The sequence below is a fragment of the Musca domestica genome, unplaced genomic scaffold (assembly GCF_030504385.1).
Source record: "Musca domestica strain aabys unplaced genomic scaffold, Musca_domestica.polishedcontigs.V.1.1 20, whole genome shotgun sequence".
In the NCBI taxonomy this organism is placed as follows: domain Eukaryota; kingdom Metazoa; phylum Arthropoda; class Insecta; order Diptera; family Muscidae; genus Musca; species Musca domestica.
The window spans coordinates 4,205,247-4,223,360 of record NW_026712250.1 but is presented as its reverse complement, the minus strand read 5'-3'; the positions used below and the strand labels follow the sequence as shown (position 1 = coordinate 4,223,360).

The 18,114-nt window shown below is 28.4% G+C and overlaps 1 protein-coding gene across 1 annotated transcript in view; it reads right to left on the bottom strand.

The window, feature by feature from the left end:
- LOC101898509 (unconventional myosin-XV) overlaps nucleotides 1–18,114 on the bottom strand; it is an 85,689-nt gene that overhangs the window by 46,174 nt on the left and 21,401 nt on the right. The window contains exon 2 of the mRNA XM_059122359.1: nucleotides 915–1,188. Coding sequence (XP_058978342.1) covers nucleotides 915–1,040 — 126 coding nt within the window. The 5' untranslated portion in view covers nucleotides 1,041–1,188. The remainder of the gene's footprint in view (nucleotides 1–914; nucleotides 1,189–18,114) is intronic.

Genomic DNA, 18,114 nt, shown 5'->3' with positions numbered 1-18,114 from the left:
TGAACTTTAAATTATAATTATAATCATAGCGTGTATGATCGGATTCTCCCATAAAAAATTTTAATTGTTATGTGGAGCTCTACTAAATTAGCAAAGTGGTGTAGGGTATCATAAAGTCGGCCCCTCCCGACTTTAAGACTTTTTTACTGGTTTTTTATAAAATAATTTTTGAACTTTTTGGTTTGATTATATTTTCGCTAAAAAATTATTCAATTAATTAAAACTCAACGAAGGAAAGTTATTTCAAAATTCTCTTAAGAATATTTCTTTCGTTATTTTGCCCATTTATGCTTTGGTGGCACTGGTTCTACGTGTATCAGCCCTGCTCTAAACCGTGTTCTAAAACATAAGCCGAAAAAAGAGATAATTTAAGAGAAAATTAAAATTCTGTTTTTCTTTATATTTTACGATTCTTTTTATTTGTTTTTAAATATGAATTTTTGCCACAAAATTTAAAGCAAATGGAAAAAAATATTTGTATAAATAATGAATTAACACTGTTTTGTTCTTGATTTAAATACGCAAAGAGAAATTTGACTGGAAAGAGATATTTTTCTTGAGCAGCGCTGACGTGTATTCTCTTTTTTCTCTTTTCATCACCGATTTTTGATAATGAATTCTCAATTACCCTAATACACTCACTCTCAATTTAGTTATGCTCATCATTGATTTCACTGATTTTCAGACATATGTTCTCCCTCTCTTTTCCTCTCTCTCTCTATCTCTTTTCATCTCTCTCCCTTTCTCTTTTCCTCTCTTTCTTTATATTTTCATATTTCTCTCTCTTTCTCTTTTCCTCTATCTCTTTCCCTCTCTTCCTCTCTTTCTCTTTTCCTCTCTCTCTTTCCATTTTCCTCTCTCTCTCTTTCTCTTTTCCACTCTCTCTCTATTTTTTTAATTTCATTACTACTCACCTTGCCCTTGATGACAGCTTGGACCACAATGACCTGGGCAGCCCGATGTACCTCTTGTATCTCACCCGGTATTGGATGACCCACACCGGGATCAAACCACACCAGATCACCCTCAGACCAATCCATTTTCACGAAGAATCCTCGCTTTCAACTCTCCCAGGGATGTGAAGTTTCGTTTGTCCTGTTAAATGATGATGCTGATGATGGTGGCGATGGTGGTGTTTTGTGGCAAAACAATTTAAACTAAATGTTTAGTTTTAATGAAGACATGGCTCTGAAAAAAAAATAAAATAAAAATAAATAAATAAAACAATAATTAACATTTGGGCTACCCACAATAAAGAGACAGAAATAAAACAACAACAATTGCACTCAAAGCCTAACCTTAAAATGTTGATGATTTATGGAGAACTATGCCAAAGAATGCTCATTGAGTTGGTGGTAGGAACATATGCAAAAACAACAATAACAATTACAACAACAATCGCAACAACAACAATTATTTTTTTCAAATATGTTGCCAAATCCACAGCATAGGTGCAGCATTTATTTCTATGTTTTGCTGGCTGGCCCACAACCAGAGAAAAAAAAAACAAAAGACTTAAGACCCAAACTTGTTATTAAAATTTCAATGCAAATTAACAGCTACGCCAAGCCAAAGAATCAACGGTGAAGTCTCTGTTTTTTCATAAAATGCCACCACCTCAAAACTGGTCTAGACTTCTTCGTTTCTTGTTCTTCTTGTTCTTTCTTTCTCCATTGTTTCTTCTTTTCATTTTCTTCCTTTGCTTTGCTTCGCATAAATAATTAATTGATGACAAATATTTGGATTTGAAAATATGTTTTTTTTTTTCACTTTGTTTCATAGAAAGCATAAACATGAATTAATGAATATTAATTTGAAGTGAGGAAATGATTGAAATTTTGAATTTAAAAAAAATAAAATTGAAGACTCATGTTTGTCGATAAAAATAAATCAGAGACTCATGACAGTTTGCTTTAACACTGAGACCAAAAATTCCATAATTTTTTTTTTCAAGAAATATAAAAATCTGAGACAAAATATTTCATAATTTTTTAAGGAAACATAGAAATCTAAAGCCAAAAATTCATTATTTTTTATAAAAGTTTGGAAATCTTCAATAGTATTAAAAAAGAAAAATTATTTAAAAAAAAAAAACAAGTAAAAAAGTTTTAAGTTCTGCCGGGCCGAACTTTTAATACCTTCCACAACTTGGTACAAATTTGGCAATTTTCAAAAAAATAAAATCTATTAAAATCTTAAAAATACCGAATGTAGCCGCATATTAGGGTCTATACGACGACGTGGACCTGAATAGGCAACTTTTATCTATCAAGCTATTACAATATTCAAATGCGAAACTTGAAAAAAAAATCTGTTTATAATGTAGCTAAAATCATCAAAATACCGAATATGGGGAGGTACCATGGGGGTTATAAAACCTGGACTTGTACAGACAATTTTCTGACATAAGCTGTAGTATCCATTACGAACTTCAAATACGAAATTTAAAACAATTCCGGTAAATAATGTCGCTAAAATCATCAAAATACCGAATATCGGGGGTACCGTTGTATGGGGGCTATACGAAGACGTGGACCCGCACAGACAATTTTCTGTCATAGGCTGTAGTATCCAGTACGAACTTCAAATAGCAAATTTGAAAAAATTCCGGTGAATAATGTCGCTAAAATCATCAAAATACCGAACATCGGGAGGTACCGTTATATTGGGGCTATACGAAGACGTGGACTTGCACAGACAATTTTCTGACATACGCTGTATCCAGTACGAACTTCAAATACCAAATTTGAAACAATTCCGGTAAATAATGTCGCTAAAATCTTCAAAATACCGAATATCGGGAGGTACCGTTATATGGGGGCTATACGAAGACGTGGACCTGCATAGACAATTTTCAGTCATAGGCTGCAGTATTTTGTTTTTTTTTTTTTTTTTTTTTCAAACTTCTAATACCAATTTTTAAACAATTCCGGTAAATAATGTCGCTGAAATCATCAAAATACCGAATATCGGGAGGTACCGTTGTATGGGGGCTATACGAAGACGTTGACCCGCAGAGACAATTTTCTGGCATAGGCTGTATTATCCATTCCGAACTACAAATACCAAATTTGAAACAGTTCCGGTGAATAATGTCGCTAAAATCATCAAAATACCGAATATCGGGAGGTACCGTTATATGGGGGCTATACGAAAACGTGGACCTGCACAGACAATTTTCAGTCATAGGCTGTAGTATTTTTTTTTTCAAACTTCTAATACCAATTTTTAAACAATTCCGGTAAATAATGTCGCTGAAATCATCAAAATACCGAATATCGGGAGGTACCGTTATATGGGGGCTATACCAAAACGAGGACCTACATGGCCCATTTTCAATACCGAAAGTCCTGCAATCATAATACACATTAGACTAAAATTTTATTAACCTACTTAATTTCGTTCGGAGGCTAGAGTGATTTCCACAGACGAACAGGCGGACGGAAATCGCTAAATCGACATATAAAAAATATTAAAAAAAAATTGGAAATTTCGTATAAAAAGAAAAGGATGGAGAAGCTGCATCGTAGAACTTAAAAAAAATTAAAAAAATAAGAGATAAAATCCAATTAAACTCCCTGATGCTGAATATCGAAGATAGTCGAAATATCGGAAAAATAAATTAAAATATGAAAAACAAATCCGTCTGTTTTTTAAATTCTGACCTCAAGCCAAATAAAAACCCAGAAAGAAATATAAAAAACGTAAATTTTAAAATTCGAAAAATAATAGAAAATTCATCAAATATCAAAAAATCTAAGATTCAATGAATTTTTTCGTAATAGAAAAAAGTCTCGTCCATTGCTGGCCTGTCTCTGATGAAGTTTTGGATGCCTTAATCTCAAGTCTTTTGTATTTATACCTCAAGATCCCCACTTATATTTACACTTGAAATTTAAAACCGAAAATCTTCGCCTTAAATTAATTGTCTATTTTCAATTTTATTGCCATTTTCTCGACTACCACCTCACCTTTAATTAGTCATTAAGCATTTTTTTCAATTTCCTACTCCCGCACATATTTTGCAAATTATTATTTATGGCATTAAATTGGTAAAAACATAAATTTTAATTTTAACTAATTTTCATCCACGTCTTTTTTTCTTTGGCAAGAGTTTGCATTTTGTTTATGTTTTACTTTGTTTTGCGGAAATCATGCCATGAAGGCGTAGCAGAAGATTTTCGTTTCTTTTTTTTTTAATTAAAAATTTAATATTAGTCATTAGACAAGGTCGTCTTGTGCATATGACGACGACGCATGCTCCGTCGGGTGGCAGATAAATTTTCTGAGATGTGGATAAACAAATTATGGAGGAAGGGATATATATATATATATATATATATATATATATATATATATATATATATATATATATATATATATATATATATATATATATATATATATATATATATATATATATATATATATATATATATATATATATATATATATAGCTGAACATATCCCAATATTCCGGGGTAAAGCCATTGAAATTAAAGAAAGTGTAAGAACTTACACCGCAACAGAAAGAAAATTGATGCTATTTCGGAATTTTTTTGTTTTCATTAAAAAAAAATTTAAATAAATATTTAAAAAAAATTAAAAAAAAAAATTTAAAAAATGGACTTTGTTGCAGTTTTTTTCCAACCAATCTAAACTTCTTCTAAAATTTGATGCTATTTCCGACAGTTTTTGCTTTCGTTCAATAAAAAATTTAAAAAATATTAAAAAAATAAAAAAATGTATAAATTATGGCCTTTGACTTTGTTGCATTTTTTTTTTCGAACCAATCTAAACTTATTCTAAAATTTGATGCTATTTCCGACATTTTTTGCATCCATTTAAAAAAAAATTAAAAAAAAATAAAAAAAAAATGTTAAAATTATGGCGGTTGACTTTGTTGCAGTGTTTTTCTCGAACCAATCTAAACTTATTGTAAAATTTGATGCTATTTTCGACATTTTTGCTTTCATACAATAAAAATTAAAAAAAAAATTAAAAAAAATAAAAAAATAAAAATTATGGCGGTTGACTTTGTTGCAGTTTTTTTTTTTTTTTTCGAGCCAATCTAAAGTTATTCTAAAATTTGATGGTATTTCCGACATTTTTTGCTTTCATTCGATAAAATTTAAAAAATATTTAAATATTATTTGCTTTTTGCATTTTGCTTTCAATTAAAAAAAATTAAAAATTTTTTTAATTTCTTTTTATTTTTTTTTAATTTTTATTGAATGAAAGCAAATAATTTCGGAAATGGAATCAAATTTTAGAACAAGTTTATATTGGTTCGACAAAAAAAAACACTGCAACAAAGTCAACCGCCATAATTTTTAATTTTTTTTTTAAAAAAATTAATTAATTAAAAAAATTAAAAAATTATGGCGGTTGACTTTGTTGCAGTGTTTTTTTTTTTTCGAACCAATCTAAACTTATTCTAAAATTTAATTCCATTTCCGAAATTTTTTGCTTTCATTCAATAAAAATTAAAAAAAATAATAAAAAAAATTAAAAAGAAATTAAAAAAATGTAAAAATTATGGCGTTTGACTTATTCCAAAATTTGATGCTATTTTCGTCATATTTTGCTTTATTCAATAAAAAAAATTTAAAAAAAAAAATTAAAAAAAAAAAAATTAAAAAAAATAAAAAAAAATTAAAAAAAAATTAAAAAAAAAACTAAAATTATGGCGGTTGACTTTGTTCATTTTTTTTTTCGAACCAATCTAAACTTATTCTAAAATTTGATGCTATTACCGACATTTTTTGCTTTCATTCAAAAAAAAAAAATTAAAAAAATAATTAAAAAAAAATTTAAAAAAAAAAAATGTAAAAATTATGGCGTTTGACTTTGTTGCAGTGATTTTTCGAACCAATCTAAACTTATTCTTAAAACTTAAAAAAAATTTAAAAAAAAATAAAAAAAAAATTAAAAAAAAATGTAAATATTATGGCGTTTGATTTCGTTGCAGTTTTTTTTTTCAAACTATTCTAAACTTTTTCTAAAATTTGATGCTATTTTCGACATTTTTTGCTTTCATTCGATAAAATTTAAAAAAAAAAATGTAAAAATTATGGCGTTTGACTTTGTTGCAGATTTTTTTATCCCACCCTGTGTTTACATGTATTTTTTTTTCTTTTATTATATGCTTTTTGCATTGTGCTTTTGTTTTCAATTAAATAAAAAATTGAAGAAAAAAAATTCAAAAAAAATTAAAAAAAAAATTAAAAAATTAAAAATTATGGCGGTTGACTTTGTTGCAGTTTTTTTTTTTTTTCGAACCAATATAAACTTATTCTAAAAGTTGATGCTATTTTCGACATTTTTTGCTTTCATTCGATAAAATTTAAAAAAAAGTGTAAAAGTTATGGCGTTTGACTTTGTTGCAGAGGTTTTTTATCGCACCCTGTGTTTACATGTATTTTTTTTTTCTTTTATTATATGCTTTTTGCATTGTGCTTTTGTTTTCAATTAAATAAAAAATTGAAGAAAAAAAATTAAAAAAATTAAAAAAAAAAATAAAAATTATGGCGGTTGACTTTGTTGCAGTGTTTTTTCGAACCAATCTAAGCTCATTCTAAAATTTGATGCTATTTTCGACATATTTTGCTTTCATTCAAAAAAAAAAAAAATAAATAAAAAAAAATAAAAAAACAATTTAAAAAAAAATTAAAAATTATGGCGGTTGACTTTGTTGCATTTTTTTTCGAACCAATCTAAACTTATTCTAAAATTTGATGCTATTTCCGACATTTTTTGCTTTCATTCAATAAAAAATTAAAAAAAAAATTAAAAAAAAATTTAAAAATATTAAAAATTATGGCGTTTGACTTTGTTGCATTTTTTTTTTTCGAACCAAGCTAAACTTATTCAAAAATTTGATGCTATTTCCGAAATTTTTTGCTTTCATTCAAAAAAAAAAAAATTAACAAAAAAAAATTAAAAAAATGTAAAAATTATGGCGTTTGACTTTGTTGCAGTGTTTTTTTTTTCGAACCAATCTAAACGTATTCTAAAATTTGATTCCATTTCCGAAATTTTTTGCTTTCATTCAATAAAAATTAAAGAAAAAATAAAAAAAATAAAAAAAATTTAAAAATTAAAAAAACTGTAGAAATTATGGCGGTTGACTTTGTTGCAGTTTTTTTTTCGAACCAATCTAAAGTTATTCTAAAATTTGATGCTATTTTGAAATTTTTTGCTTTCATTCAAAAAAAAAAAAATTAACAAAAAAAAATTAAAAAAAAAAAATTTAAAAAAAATTGAAAAAAAAATTTATAAATTATGGCGGTTGACTTTGTTGCATTTTTTTTTTTTTTTTGAACCAATCTAAACCTATCCTAAAATTTAATGCTATTTTCAACATTTTTTGCTTTCACTCAAAAAAAGAAAAAATTAAAAAAAAAATAAAAAAAAAAATTAAAAAAAAATTAAAATAAATTAAAAAAAAAAATAAAAAAGTAAAAATTATGGCGTTTGACTTTGTTGCAGTTTTTTTTTCGAACCAATATAAACTTATTCTAAAATTTGATGCTATTTTCGACATTTTTTGCTTTCATTCGATAAAATTTAAAAAAAGTGTAAAAATTATGACGTTTGACTTTGTTGCAGAGGTTTTTTATCGCACCCTGTGTTTACATGTATTTTTTTTTCTTTTATTATATGCTTTTTGCATTGTGCTTTTGTTTTCAATTAAATAAAAAATTGAAGAAAAAAATTAAAAAAATTAAAAAAAAAATTAAAAAAATTAAAAAAAAAATTAAAAAATTTAAAAAAATTAAAAATTATGGCGGTTGACTTTGTTGCAGTGTTTTTTTTTTTCGAACCGATCTAAACTTATTGTAAAATTTGATCCTATTTTCGAGATTTTTGCTTTCATTCAATAAAAATTAAAAAAAAAAATTAAAAAATTTAAAAAAAATGAAAAAAATGTAAAAATTATGGCGTTTGACTTTGTTGCAGTTTTTTTTCGAACCAATCTAAACTTATTCCAAATTTTTTTTTTTTTGCTTTCATTCAATAAAAAAATAAAAAAAAATTTAAAAAAAAATTTAAAAAAAATTAAAAAAAAAATTGAAAAAAAAAAATAAAAATATGTAAAAATTATGGCGTTTGACTTTGTTGCGGTGTTTTTTCAAACCAATCTAAACTTTTTCTAAAATTTGATGCTATTTTCGACATTTTTTGCTTTCATTCGATAAAATTTAAAAAAAAAAATTAAAAATTATGGCGTTTGACTTTGTTGCATATTTTTTTTATCCCACCCTGTGTTTATATGTATTTTTTTATTTTATTTATTTTATTGTTTGCTTTTTCCTTTAAATTAAAAAAAAAATTAAAAAAAATAAAAAAAATAAAAATTATGGCGTTTGACTTGTTGCAGTTTTTTTTCAAACCGATCTAAACTTATTCTAAAATTTGATGCTATTGCCGACATTTTTTGCTTTCATTCAAAAAAAAAAAAAAAATTAAAAAAAAAATTAAAAAAAAAATTAAAAAAGATTAAAAAAAAAGTAAAAAAAATTAAAAAAAATGTAAAAATTATGGCATTTGACTTTGTTGCAATTTTTTATCCCACCCTGTGTTTATATGTATTTTTTTTATTTACTTATTTATTTATTTTTTTCTTTTTAATAATTTTAAAAAATTTATATAATTTATAATAAATATTTTTTTGAAAATGCTGTAATTTGTAATAATAATATTTAACTTATATGAATTTCTAATTGATTCCCATTCGACGAGTCATTAGTAAGCCAAACAAAAGACTTAAGACACATGCGTGGCATGACAGCTGCAGCAACAACAGCAATAACACCGAGGAATGCGTGAATGGGGCTTACGCCTATCGTCGTGGATCATTTTTTTCTTGTTGTTGTTATTTTTGTTTTTTTTTTTTTTTTTTGTTGCTCTAAAGTAAAAGTACAAAATTGGCTTTCTTTCATTTCCCATTGATTTGTTAATACTTCTAGACTTTCTTCCGACTCAGAGCAGGGGAGAGCAAGGGGGAGAGGAGAGGGGGCCAAAAGGGAATACAACTTAAGAAAAGAAAAAAAGAAGTGAGCAGGTGAACAACACAAACAAAAATCTTGGAGCTTGGAAGCCGAAGAAAAAACTTTCACCTGTTCAACAGACAACAACAGCCAGCCAGTGCCGGCGGTGGATGGATAGATGGATGGATGGCAAATGGCGTTAACATCAATATTTAACAATAATATGCAACAACAACAACAAAGAGACAAAACAAAAGCCATGAATACCTATGGCATATATGTCAAAGACAATAATCACTGGCAAGACATGGCAGACAGAGAGAGAGAGAGGGCGGACGGGCAAAAAGAGAGAGAAAGAAAAAGAAGAAAAAAATTTAAAAAAAAAAATCACACACCAATGGAAGCCATTGCCACAGATCACAGCTGCAGGCAAATATGAACATGATCACAGTTAACAAGTGTTCCAAAAGATGTGAGTTATTTATGACAAGCTCAGCAATAACCTCAACAATGACAACAACAGCAACAAAAGTAAACAATCTCAAAATATTATTCACTTACAAAAAATGTTGAATATTTTTTCAATTTTTTTCTTTTTATCGCTCAGCTTGTCAGCTGCAAATGAATGAACACACGAGTCAGGGAGAAACTCTTCGCTTTGCTCTTCATGAATTGATTGAAGAAGAAAAAAAAAGAAGCAGAAAAAAAACACTGTTAACTGAGTCAAACAAATTAGCACTGAGCCGAGTTCGGTTGGTCGGAACACTGAACTCCACGTAAATCGGTTTGGCCTGATGGTGGGGTTGTTGCTGTTGTCGTTGTCGTTGTTGCTTTGCTGTAAATCGTCTCTTTTGTTTGGTGTTGTACTCTCCAATATTGGCTCAACAGCAGAGAACAGTGCTCTGACGACGACACTGCTGACGTCGCAGCTGCAGCAGCGAAGAGTTGTCACACAGCCGCACAACATTTTTAACCATTGACGTGATTGACCGCATTCCAATCGTCGAAGTTATAAACAACACCAACAACAACAACACAAACACAATGGCTGTGGCCACAAGAACGAAGCAAACTACCAGCAACATGCTAACGACTGAAAATGACTTAAGTCAACAAATTAACACTACAGAGAGAAACAAAATCATGAAAACTTAATTTTTTCTAAAATCAAAAAACTTAACAAAATTTTGTTAACAGAATAGAATAAAAAATTTTAAATTTTAACGAATTTTTTTACTGAGAGAAATTCAAAAAAATTATTTTCTTAAAAAAAATTGAGAATATCGACAAATTGTTATTCTAAAGAAATATTTGAGAAATATGCCGTAATATTTTTCAAATATTTTTATGCAAATTTTTCCTATAGAAAGACAGAGAAAAAATTATCAATACTTAATTTTTGGAAATTTTTTTCTAAAAACGAAAAAACTTAACAAATTTTTGTTCACAGAATAAAATCAAACATATAGAAATTTTAAACTTTAACGAATTTTTTTACTGAAAGAAATTTGAAAAAATTGTTTTTCTTAAAAAAAATTGAGAATATCAACATATTTTTATTTTAAAGAAATTTTTCAGAAATACTCCGTAATTTTTTTTTTCATAGGAAAAATCAGAAATTCGAAGCATTTTTTCTTCAGGAAAATCTGCCAATTTTTTTTCCTATAGAAAAAAAGAAATATCGCTTATTTTTCCATAGAAAAAAAAATTGAAGAGACTTTTTTCTATTATTTCAATTCCAAATATACTGTTTTTTTTTTTTCAATAAAAAAATAAATCCAAAAAATTAAAAAATAAATTAAGGAAGAATGATAGATTCATAGGAAAAATCAGAAATTCAACGACATTTTTTCTACAGGAAAATTTTGAAAAATCCGCAAATTTTTTCTATAGAAAAAAATAAATGAAACATCGCTTATTTTTCCATAGAAAAAAATTGAAGATACTTTTTTTCTATTATTTCAATTCCAATTTTTTCAATAAAAAAAATAAATCCAAAAAATTAAGGAAGAATGATAGATTTGACGCCGTATTTTTTTCATAGGGAAAAATCAGAAATTCAACTCAATTTTATTACAGGAAAATTTTGAAATATTTGCAAATTTTTTCTATAGAAAACATAAATTAAAAATCGAATCGAAAAAACATCGAAGAAACTTTTTTTCTATTATTTCAATTCCAGATTTTCAGTTTTTTTTATCAATAAAAAAAATAATTCAAAAAAATTAAAAAAAAATAAGGAAGAATGATAGATTCGACGCCGTAATTTTTTTATAGGAAAAATCAAAAAAAAAAAAAAAATTGGATAAAAAAATGAAAAATTGCTTATTTTTCCATGGAAAAAATCAAGGAGTCTTTTTTTCTATTATTTCAATTCCAAATTTTCAGTTTTATTTTCAATAAAAAAGTAAATCCAAAAAAATTAAGGAAGAATGATAGATTCGACGCCGTAGTTTTGTTATTAGGAAAATTCAGAAATTTAACCACATTTTTTCTACAGGAAAATTTTGAAAAATCCGCAAATTTTTTCTATAGAAAAAATAAATGAAAAATCGCTTATTTTTTCCGTAGAAAAAAAATCGAAGAGACTTTTTTCCTATTATTTCAATTCCAAAATTTCATGTTTTTTTTCAATAAAAAATATAATTCCTAAAAATTAAAAAAAAAATAAGGAAGAATGATAGATTCGACGCCGTAATTTTTTCATAGGAAAAAACCAGAAATTCAACGCTTTTTTACTGCAGGAAAATTTTGAAAAATCCGCAAATTTTTTCTATAAAAAAAGAAAAATCACTTTTTTCCATAGAAAAAAAATCGAAGAGACTTTTTTCTATTATTTCAATTCCAAATTTCCAGTTTTTTTTTTTTTTTTTTTCAATAAAAAAATAAATACAAAAAAAATAAAGAAGAATAATAGATTCGACGCCGTAATTTTTTTCATAGGAAAAATCAGAAATTCAACGACATTATCTCTACAGTAAAATTTGGAAAAATCTGCAAATTTTTTTCTATAGAAAAAAAAAATAAATGAAAAATCGCTTATTTTTCCAAGGAAAAAATATCGAGGAATCTTCCTTTCTATTAATTCAAATCTTCATTTTTTTAAAAAAAAAAATCCAAAAAATTTTAAAAAAAAAATTAAGGAAGAATTATACATTCGATGAATTTTTCTCTAAAAAAAATATTTTTTTCCATAGAAAAAATATTAAAAAATTGACAATTCTATAAAGAAAAACCAGAGAAATCGCTTTTTTCTCCATAGAAAAAAATATTTCATTTAGAAATTTTCAATTTTTATTAATGTAAAAAGAAACCAAAGAGTTTTCAGAAAAAAAAAACAAATTAAAAAGCAGTAAGTTCGGCCGGGCCGAACTTTGAATACCCTCCACCGTTTGGAACGAATTTAGAAATAAAATCCTAAAAAAATTCTGTTAAAATTTTAAAAATACCGTTATATTGGTGACTATACCACGTGGACCTACATGGGCGTTGTTTGTCATAAAATTCGAAACTTGAAATAAAAGGTGAAAAATGTAGCTAATATCATCGAAATATCGTATATAGGGAAGTATACGAAGACCTAGACCTGCATAGACAATTTTCTGTCTTAGGCTGTAGCATCCATTTCGAACTTCAAATGCCAAATATGAAACAATTCTGGTGAATAATGTCGCTAAAATCATTAAAATACCGAATATCGGGAGGTAACGTTATATGGGGGCTATACGAAGATGTGGGCTTGCACAGACAATTTTCTGTCTCAGGCTGTAGTATCCATTTCGAACTTTAAATACCAAATATGAAATAATTCCGGTGAATAATGTCGCTAAAATCATCAAAATACCGAATATAGGGAGGTACAGTTATATGGGGGCTATACCAAAACGTGAACCTACATGGCCCATTTACGTACTTACCCTGCCTACTGGCAAAATATATATGTGTGCAAAATTTTAGCCTTCTATCTCAATTTGTTCGAAAGATAGCGCGATTACAACAGACAGACAGACGGACATGGCTAAATTTTAGAATTTTACGCTGATCAAGAGGTGGGGAGTTAAAAAAATTGCTTATTTAATTGTTTATAGAAAAAAAATCATAACATCTATTTATTTTTTTTTTTTATAGAAAAAAATTGCAAAATTTGATGTTTTCGTAGAAAAAATCCAGAGTTAATTTTAAACTTTGCAAAATTGAGTTAATTTTTTTTCTTTTAATAAAAAAAATATTTATCCATGTTTTCTATAGAAATAATTTAATAATGCCCTGTGATTTCTTTAAAAATTCCCATTTTTCCAAAACTTGAAAAATTTTTTTTTTTTTTAATTTTTTCCAAATTTTTTTCTGAAAATAATTTTTTTATTAAAAATTATTGCAGAATTAAATTTTTCGCTTCAAATATTGCTGAAAACAATTTTTTGTATAGAAAAAATTTCCAAAAATATTTTTCTTCTCAACGGTTAAAATTTGAAATTATTTTTCAATTTTTATTAAAAAAAAAATCTTTTCAAAAAATACTTTTTTTATAAAAAAAAATCATTGCAGACAATTTAGAGAATTTTTGTATAAAAAAGAACGTTTTTCAGAACTAAAATTCTGCAATGATTTTTTTTTTTTTTTTTTTTTTTGTAGAAAACCTTTTCTAAAAAAATCTTTTTTATAAAAAAAATCATTGCAGAATTTTATTTCTGAAAAAAAAAAATTTTGTTAATTTTTCTTTTCAGTTTTTTTTTGCTCAGTTTATTTTCTATAACAAAATTGCCTTCTATTTTTTTCCCGGTGTAAATTCCTCTATTGTTTAATTTTTCTCCCATTACATTCAGCTCATGTTGACCGGGTGGTAATTGCATTTTTTTAATTATGTAAAAATAAATTAAAACTTGTGCAAGTGCAACGCAGAGTTTGCAAAGCATTCCTAGAGTGGCTGCTGCTGCTGCATTTTGAAATTGGCCGCTGGCAAAGACAAAATTATGGAATTTGCCAGGCAAGAGAATTTTTGGTTTTGTTGGTTGATCTGCCGCCGTTCAACAAAAAATCTCGCATAAAGATGAACGGAAACCACTCCCTGAGCAACAAACAAAAACCGGATTGTTGGCAAGGCTCTAAAATTACCTCCCTCTCTTTCTCTCTCTCTCCCTCCAGTCAGCCAGAAAGCCAACTGACACAGTTTTGTTTGGTGCTGCCTTGAGTTTTGGGAGAAATTCTTTCAAAAGACAAATATTTGCATAATAATGCATTTCCGTGTGAGTGACTGGGAGAGAGGGGAGGGAGAGAGAGAGGAATGGGAATAATTTTTCTTACTTGCCGAACAAGTTGTGCTGAACAGATACCGCTCTTATTTACATAATAATGTGTATAACAATCCAAACAACAAGAAAAACAAAAAATGTCAACTTTTCCAGATTTTTTCTTCTTTTTTTTGTTAAATGTCATCATGACAGCGGGAATTATGATTATAATGGCTGTGATTGTTGTTTTTGTTGTTGGGTAAACAAAACTCTATGATTTGTTTGAAAATTCCCATATTTCCCAGACTTGAAATATTTTTTTTTATTTATTTATTTATTTTTTTTTTTTTTTTGAAAAAACTCGAAACTCACAGAAAAAACAACAACAATGTCAGTAAACAATGCACAGAAGACAAAACTCAATGAATCTGCTAACTCCCTCAACAAACCACAGGCCCCACCTCTCCTCCTCCATTCTTAAAATAAAAAATAAAAAAAAAACAAACAAACATTTCAAACCTAAAAAAACCAACACCAACTATTTTTAATGGATGATTGCATTGAAACGCTGCTGCTGCTGCTTTACTCCCTCTTTTCAATTTTGAAACTCAAACAGAGAAGCGGAGAAAAACACCCCCCAGCATGAACAAACAAGCTCCTCACAATTTACCAGTTGGAAAAATGAAAATATTAAATTAATTTTCATTTATGAAAGAAACAATAAGCGCAGCAAACAGTTTGTCGAACTGAGCTTGATATGGCATGGCAGATTGTAGTCAAGAAATATTACAGTACCGGCAAAATATGTTAGGGAGGTTGGGGAATTTAAAATTCAAAAGAAGTTTTTTAAAAGCAAAACTCAATTCAGGTGAGTTTTTGCAAAGGAAACCTAATTCACAAGATTTGGTGGGAGGATGGAATATATCGGACCACTCCCTCTGGTACCTCCCAATCAAGAGGTCAAAATTTTGAATAATTATGACTCTCATAAAATGCAAATCAAGCATCTGATCATTTTAAAATTTCACACATCCCAATATTTTTATCAACACAAGATTAGGAGTGAAGATTGTAGATATTGGTCTACTCCTTCTGGTATCTCCCCCACAAATGGGATAACATTTTGGAATATTTATACCTCACAAAAATATGTGAAATTAGCATCTAAATCTCTTCAAATTCCACACATCACAATGCTTTTACCAACACAAGAACTGGTGTGAAGATGGAATATATGAGCATACTCCTTCCGGTACCTCCCCCACAAAGAGCCCCAAATTTTGAATAACCAAAATGCTTATAAAATGCGAAATAAGCATCCGATCCTCTTAAAATTTCACACACTCCAATATTTCTACCAACACAAGATCTGTTGTGAAGATGATAGATATCGGTCCACTCCTTCTGGTACCTCCCCCACAAAGGGTCAAAATTTTGAATAATTATACCTCACAAAAATATGTGAAATAAATATCCGATTCATTTTAAACTTCATAAATCTCAATATTTCGATCATCACAAGATCTAGTGTGAAGTTGGAATACATCGGCCCACTCCTTCTGGTACCTCCCCCACAACGGGTCAAAATTTTGGTATAATTATACCTCTCATAAAATGCGAAATAAGTATCCGATACTCTTCAAATTTAACCCATCGTAATAGTTTTATCAACACAAAAATTGATGTGAAGATGAAATATATCGGCCCACATCTTCTGGTACCTCCCCCACAACGGGTCAAAATTTTGGTATAATTATACCTCCCAAAAATATGTGAAATAAGCATACGAATCTCTTCAAATTTCATACATCGTAATAGTTTTACCAACACAAAAACTGGTGTGAAGATGGGATATATCGACCCCCTCCTTCCGGTACCTCCCCTACAAAGGGGTTCAAATTTTGAATAACCAAAATGCTCATAAAATACGAAATAAGTATTCAATCCCTTTCAAACTCGTCACATCCCAATATTATTAGTAATACAAGATCTGGTATAAAGATGGTAGATATCGGTCCACTCCTTCTGGTACCTCCCCCACAAAGGGGTTAAAATTTTGAATAACCATAATACTCATAAAATTCTAATTAAGTATCCAATCTCTTTCAAACTCGGCACATTTCAATATTACTATCAACACAAGATCTGGTATGAAGATGGAACATATCGGCCCACACCTTCTGGTACTTCCCCCACAAAGGGTCAAAATTTTGGAAAAATTATATCTCACAAAAATATGTGAAATAAACATCCAAATCTCTTCAAATTTCACACATCGCAATATTTTTACTAAAAATGGGGTATATCACATCACTCCTTCTGGTACCTCCCCCACAAAGGTATTAAAAATTTGAATAACCAAATTTCTGTGAAATAATTACCCAATTCATTTTAAACTTCACACATTCCGATATTTCTACTAACAAAAGATCTCCTATGAATATGGGTAATATCAGCCCACTCCTTCTGGTAGCTCCCCCACAAAAGGGTCAAAATTTTGAATAATTATGAACTCTCTTAAAATACAAAATAAGCATTCGATTCTCTTTAAATTTCACACATCGGAATATTTTTAGCAACCCAAGATCTGACGTAAAGATGGTAGGTATCGGTCCACTCCTTCTGGTACCTCCCTCACAAAGGGTCAAAATTTTGGTATAATTATACCTCTCATAAAATCCGAAATAAGTATCCGACACTCTTCAAATTTCACACATCGCAATAGTTTTATTAATGCCACATTTTTTATGAAGATGGTAGATATCGGTCCACTCCTTCTGGTACCTCCCCCACAACGGGTCAAAATTTTGGAATAATTGTACCACTCATAAAATGCGAAATAAGTATCCGACACTCTTCAAATTTCACACAACGTAACAGTTTTACCAACCCAAGATCTGATGTGAAGATGAGATATATCGGCCCACTCCTTCTGGTACCTCCCCCAAAATGGGTCAAAATTTTGGAATAATTATACCTCCCAAAAATATGTGAAATAATTATCCGATTCATTTAAAACTTCACACATCCCAATATTTCTACTAACAAAAGATATCTTGTGAATATAGGTAATATCGGCCCACTCCTTCTGGTAGCTCCCCCACAAAAGAGTCAACATTTTCAATAAATATGACACTCTTAAAATGCAAAATAAGCATTCGATTCTCTTCAAATTTCACACATCGGAATATTTTTAGCAACCCAAGATCTGCTGTGAAGATGTGATATATCAGCTCACCCCTTCTGGTACCTCCCCCATAGAGGTAGAGGTGGTAAACGTTGAAACGGAAACGTTTCAATTTTGGCATTTGAAGGTCATAATGGATGCTACAGCTTATTATAGACAATTGTATGTGCAGATCCACGTTTTGGTATAGCCCCCATATAATTGGTCCTCCTTATATTCGGTATTTCGACGATTTTAGCTACATTATTCATCGAATTGTTTTTAAGTTTCGCATTTGAATATTGTAAAGGCTTATGACAAAAGTGGTTTATGCAGGTCCACGTTGTCGTATGGACCCTATTTTTTAAAAATTTTCAATTATTAAATTTCAGAAATTTTCAGAAAATTAAAATCCGTAAAAAACGCTTTTAAAATCTTAAAAATAAAAAATATAGCCATTATATACATTTAGTATTTTTAAGATTTTTAAAGCATTTTTAATGGATTTTATTTAAAAACAAAAAAAATCTTGGCTGAAATTTTTCCCACCTCCCCCTTCTGTCATAATATTTCTGGCCGCCACTGTAAATTTTAAATTGCCCGGCCTTGCTGGCAAACAAATTGAAGTTAAATGCCGCCACTAAACAATGTTTGTTGAACAAATACTTTATTCGAACAAATCGAAAGTGAGTTTCAAACCAAGATTTCAATTCAATTCGGCTCAATG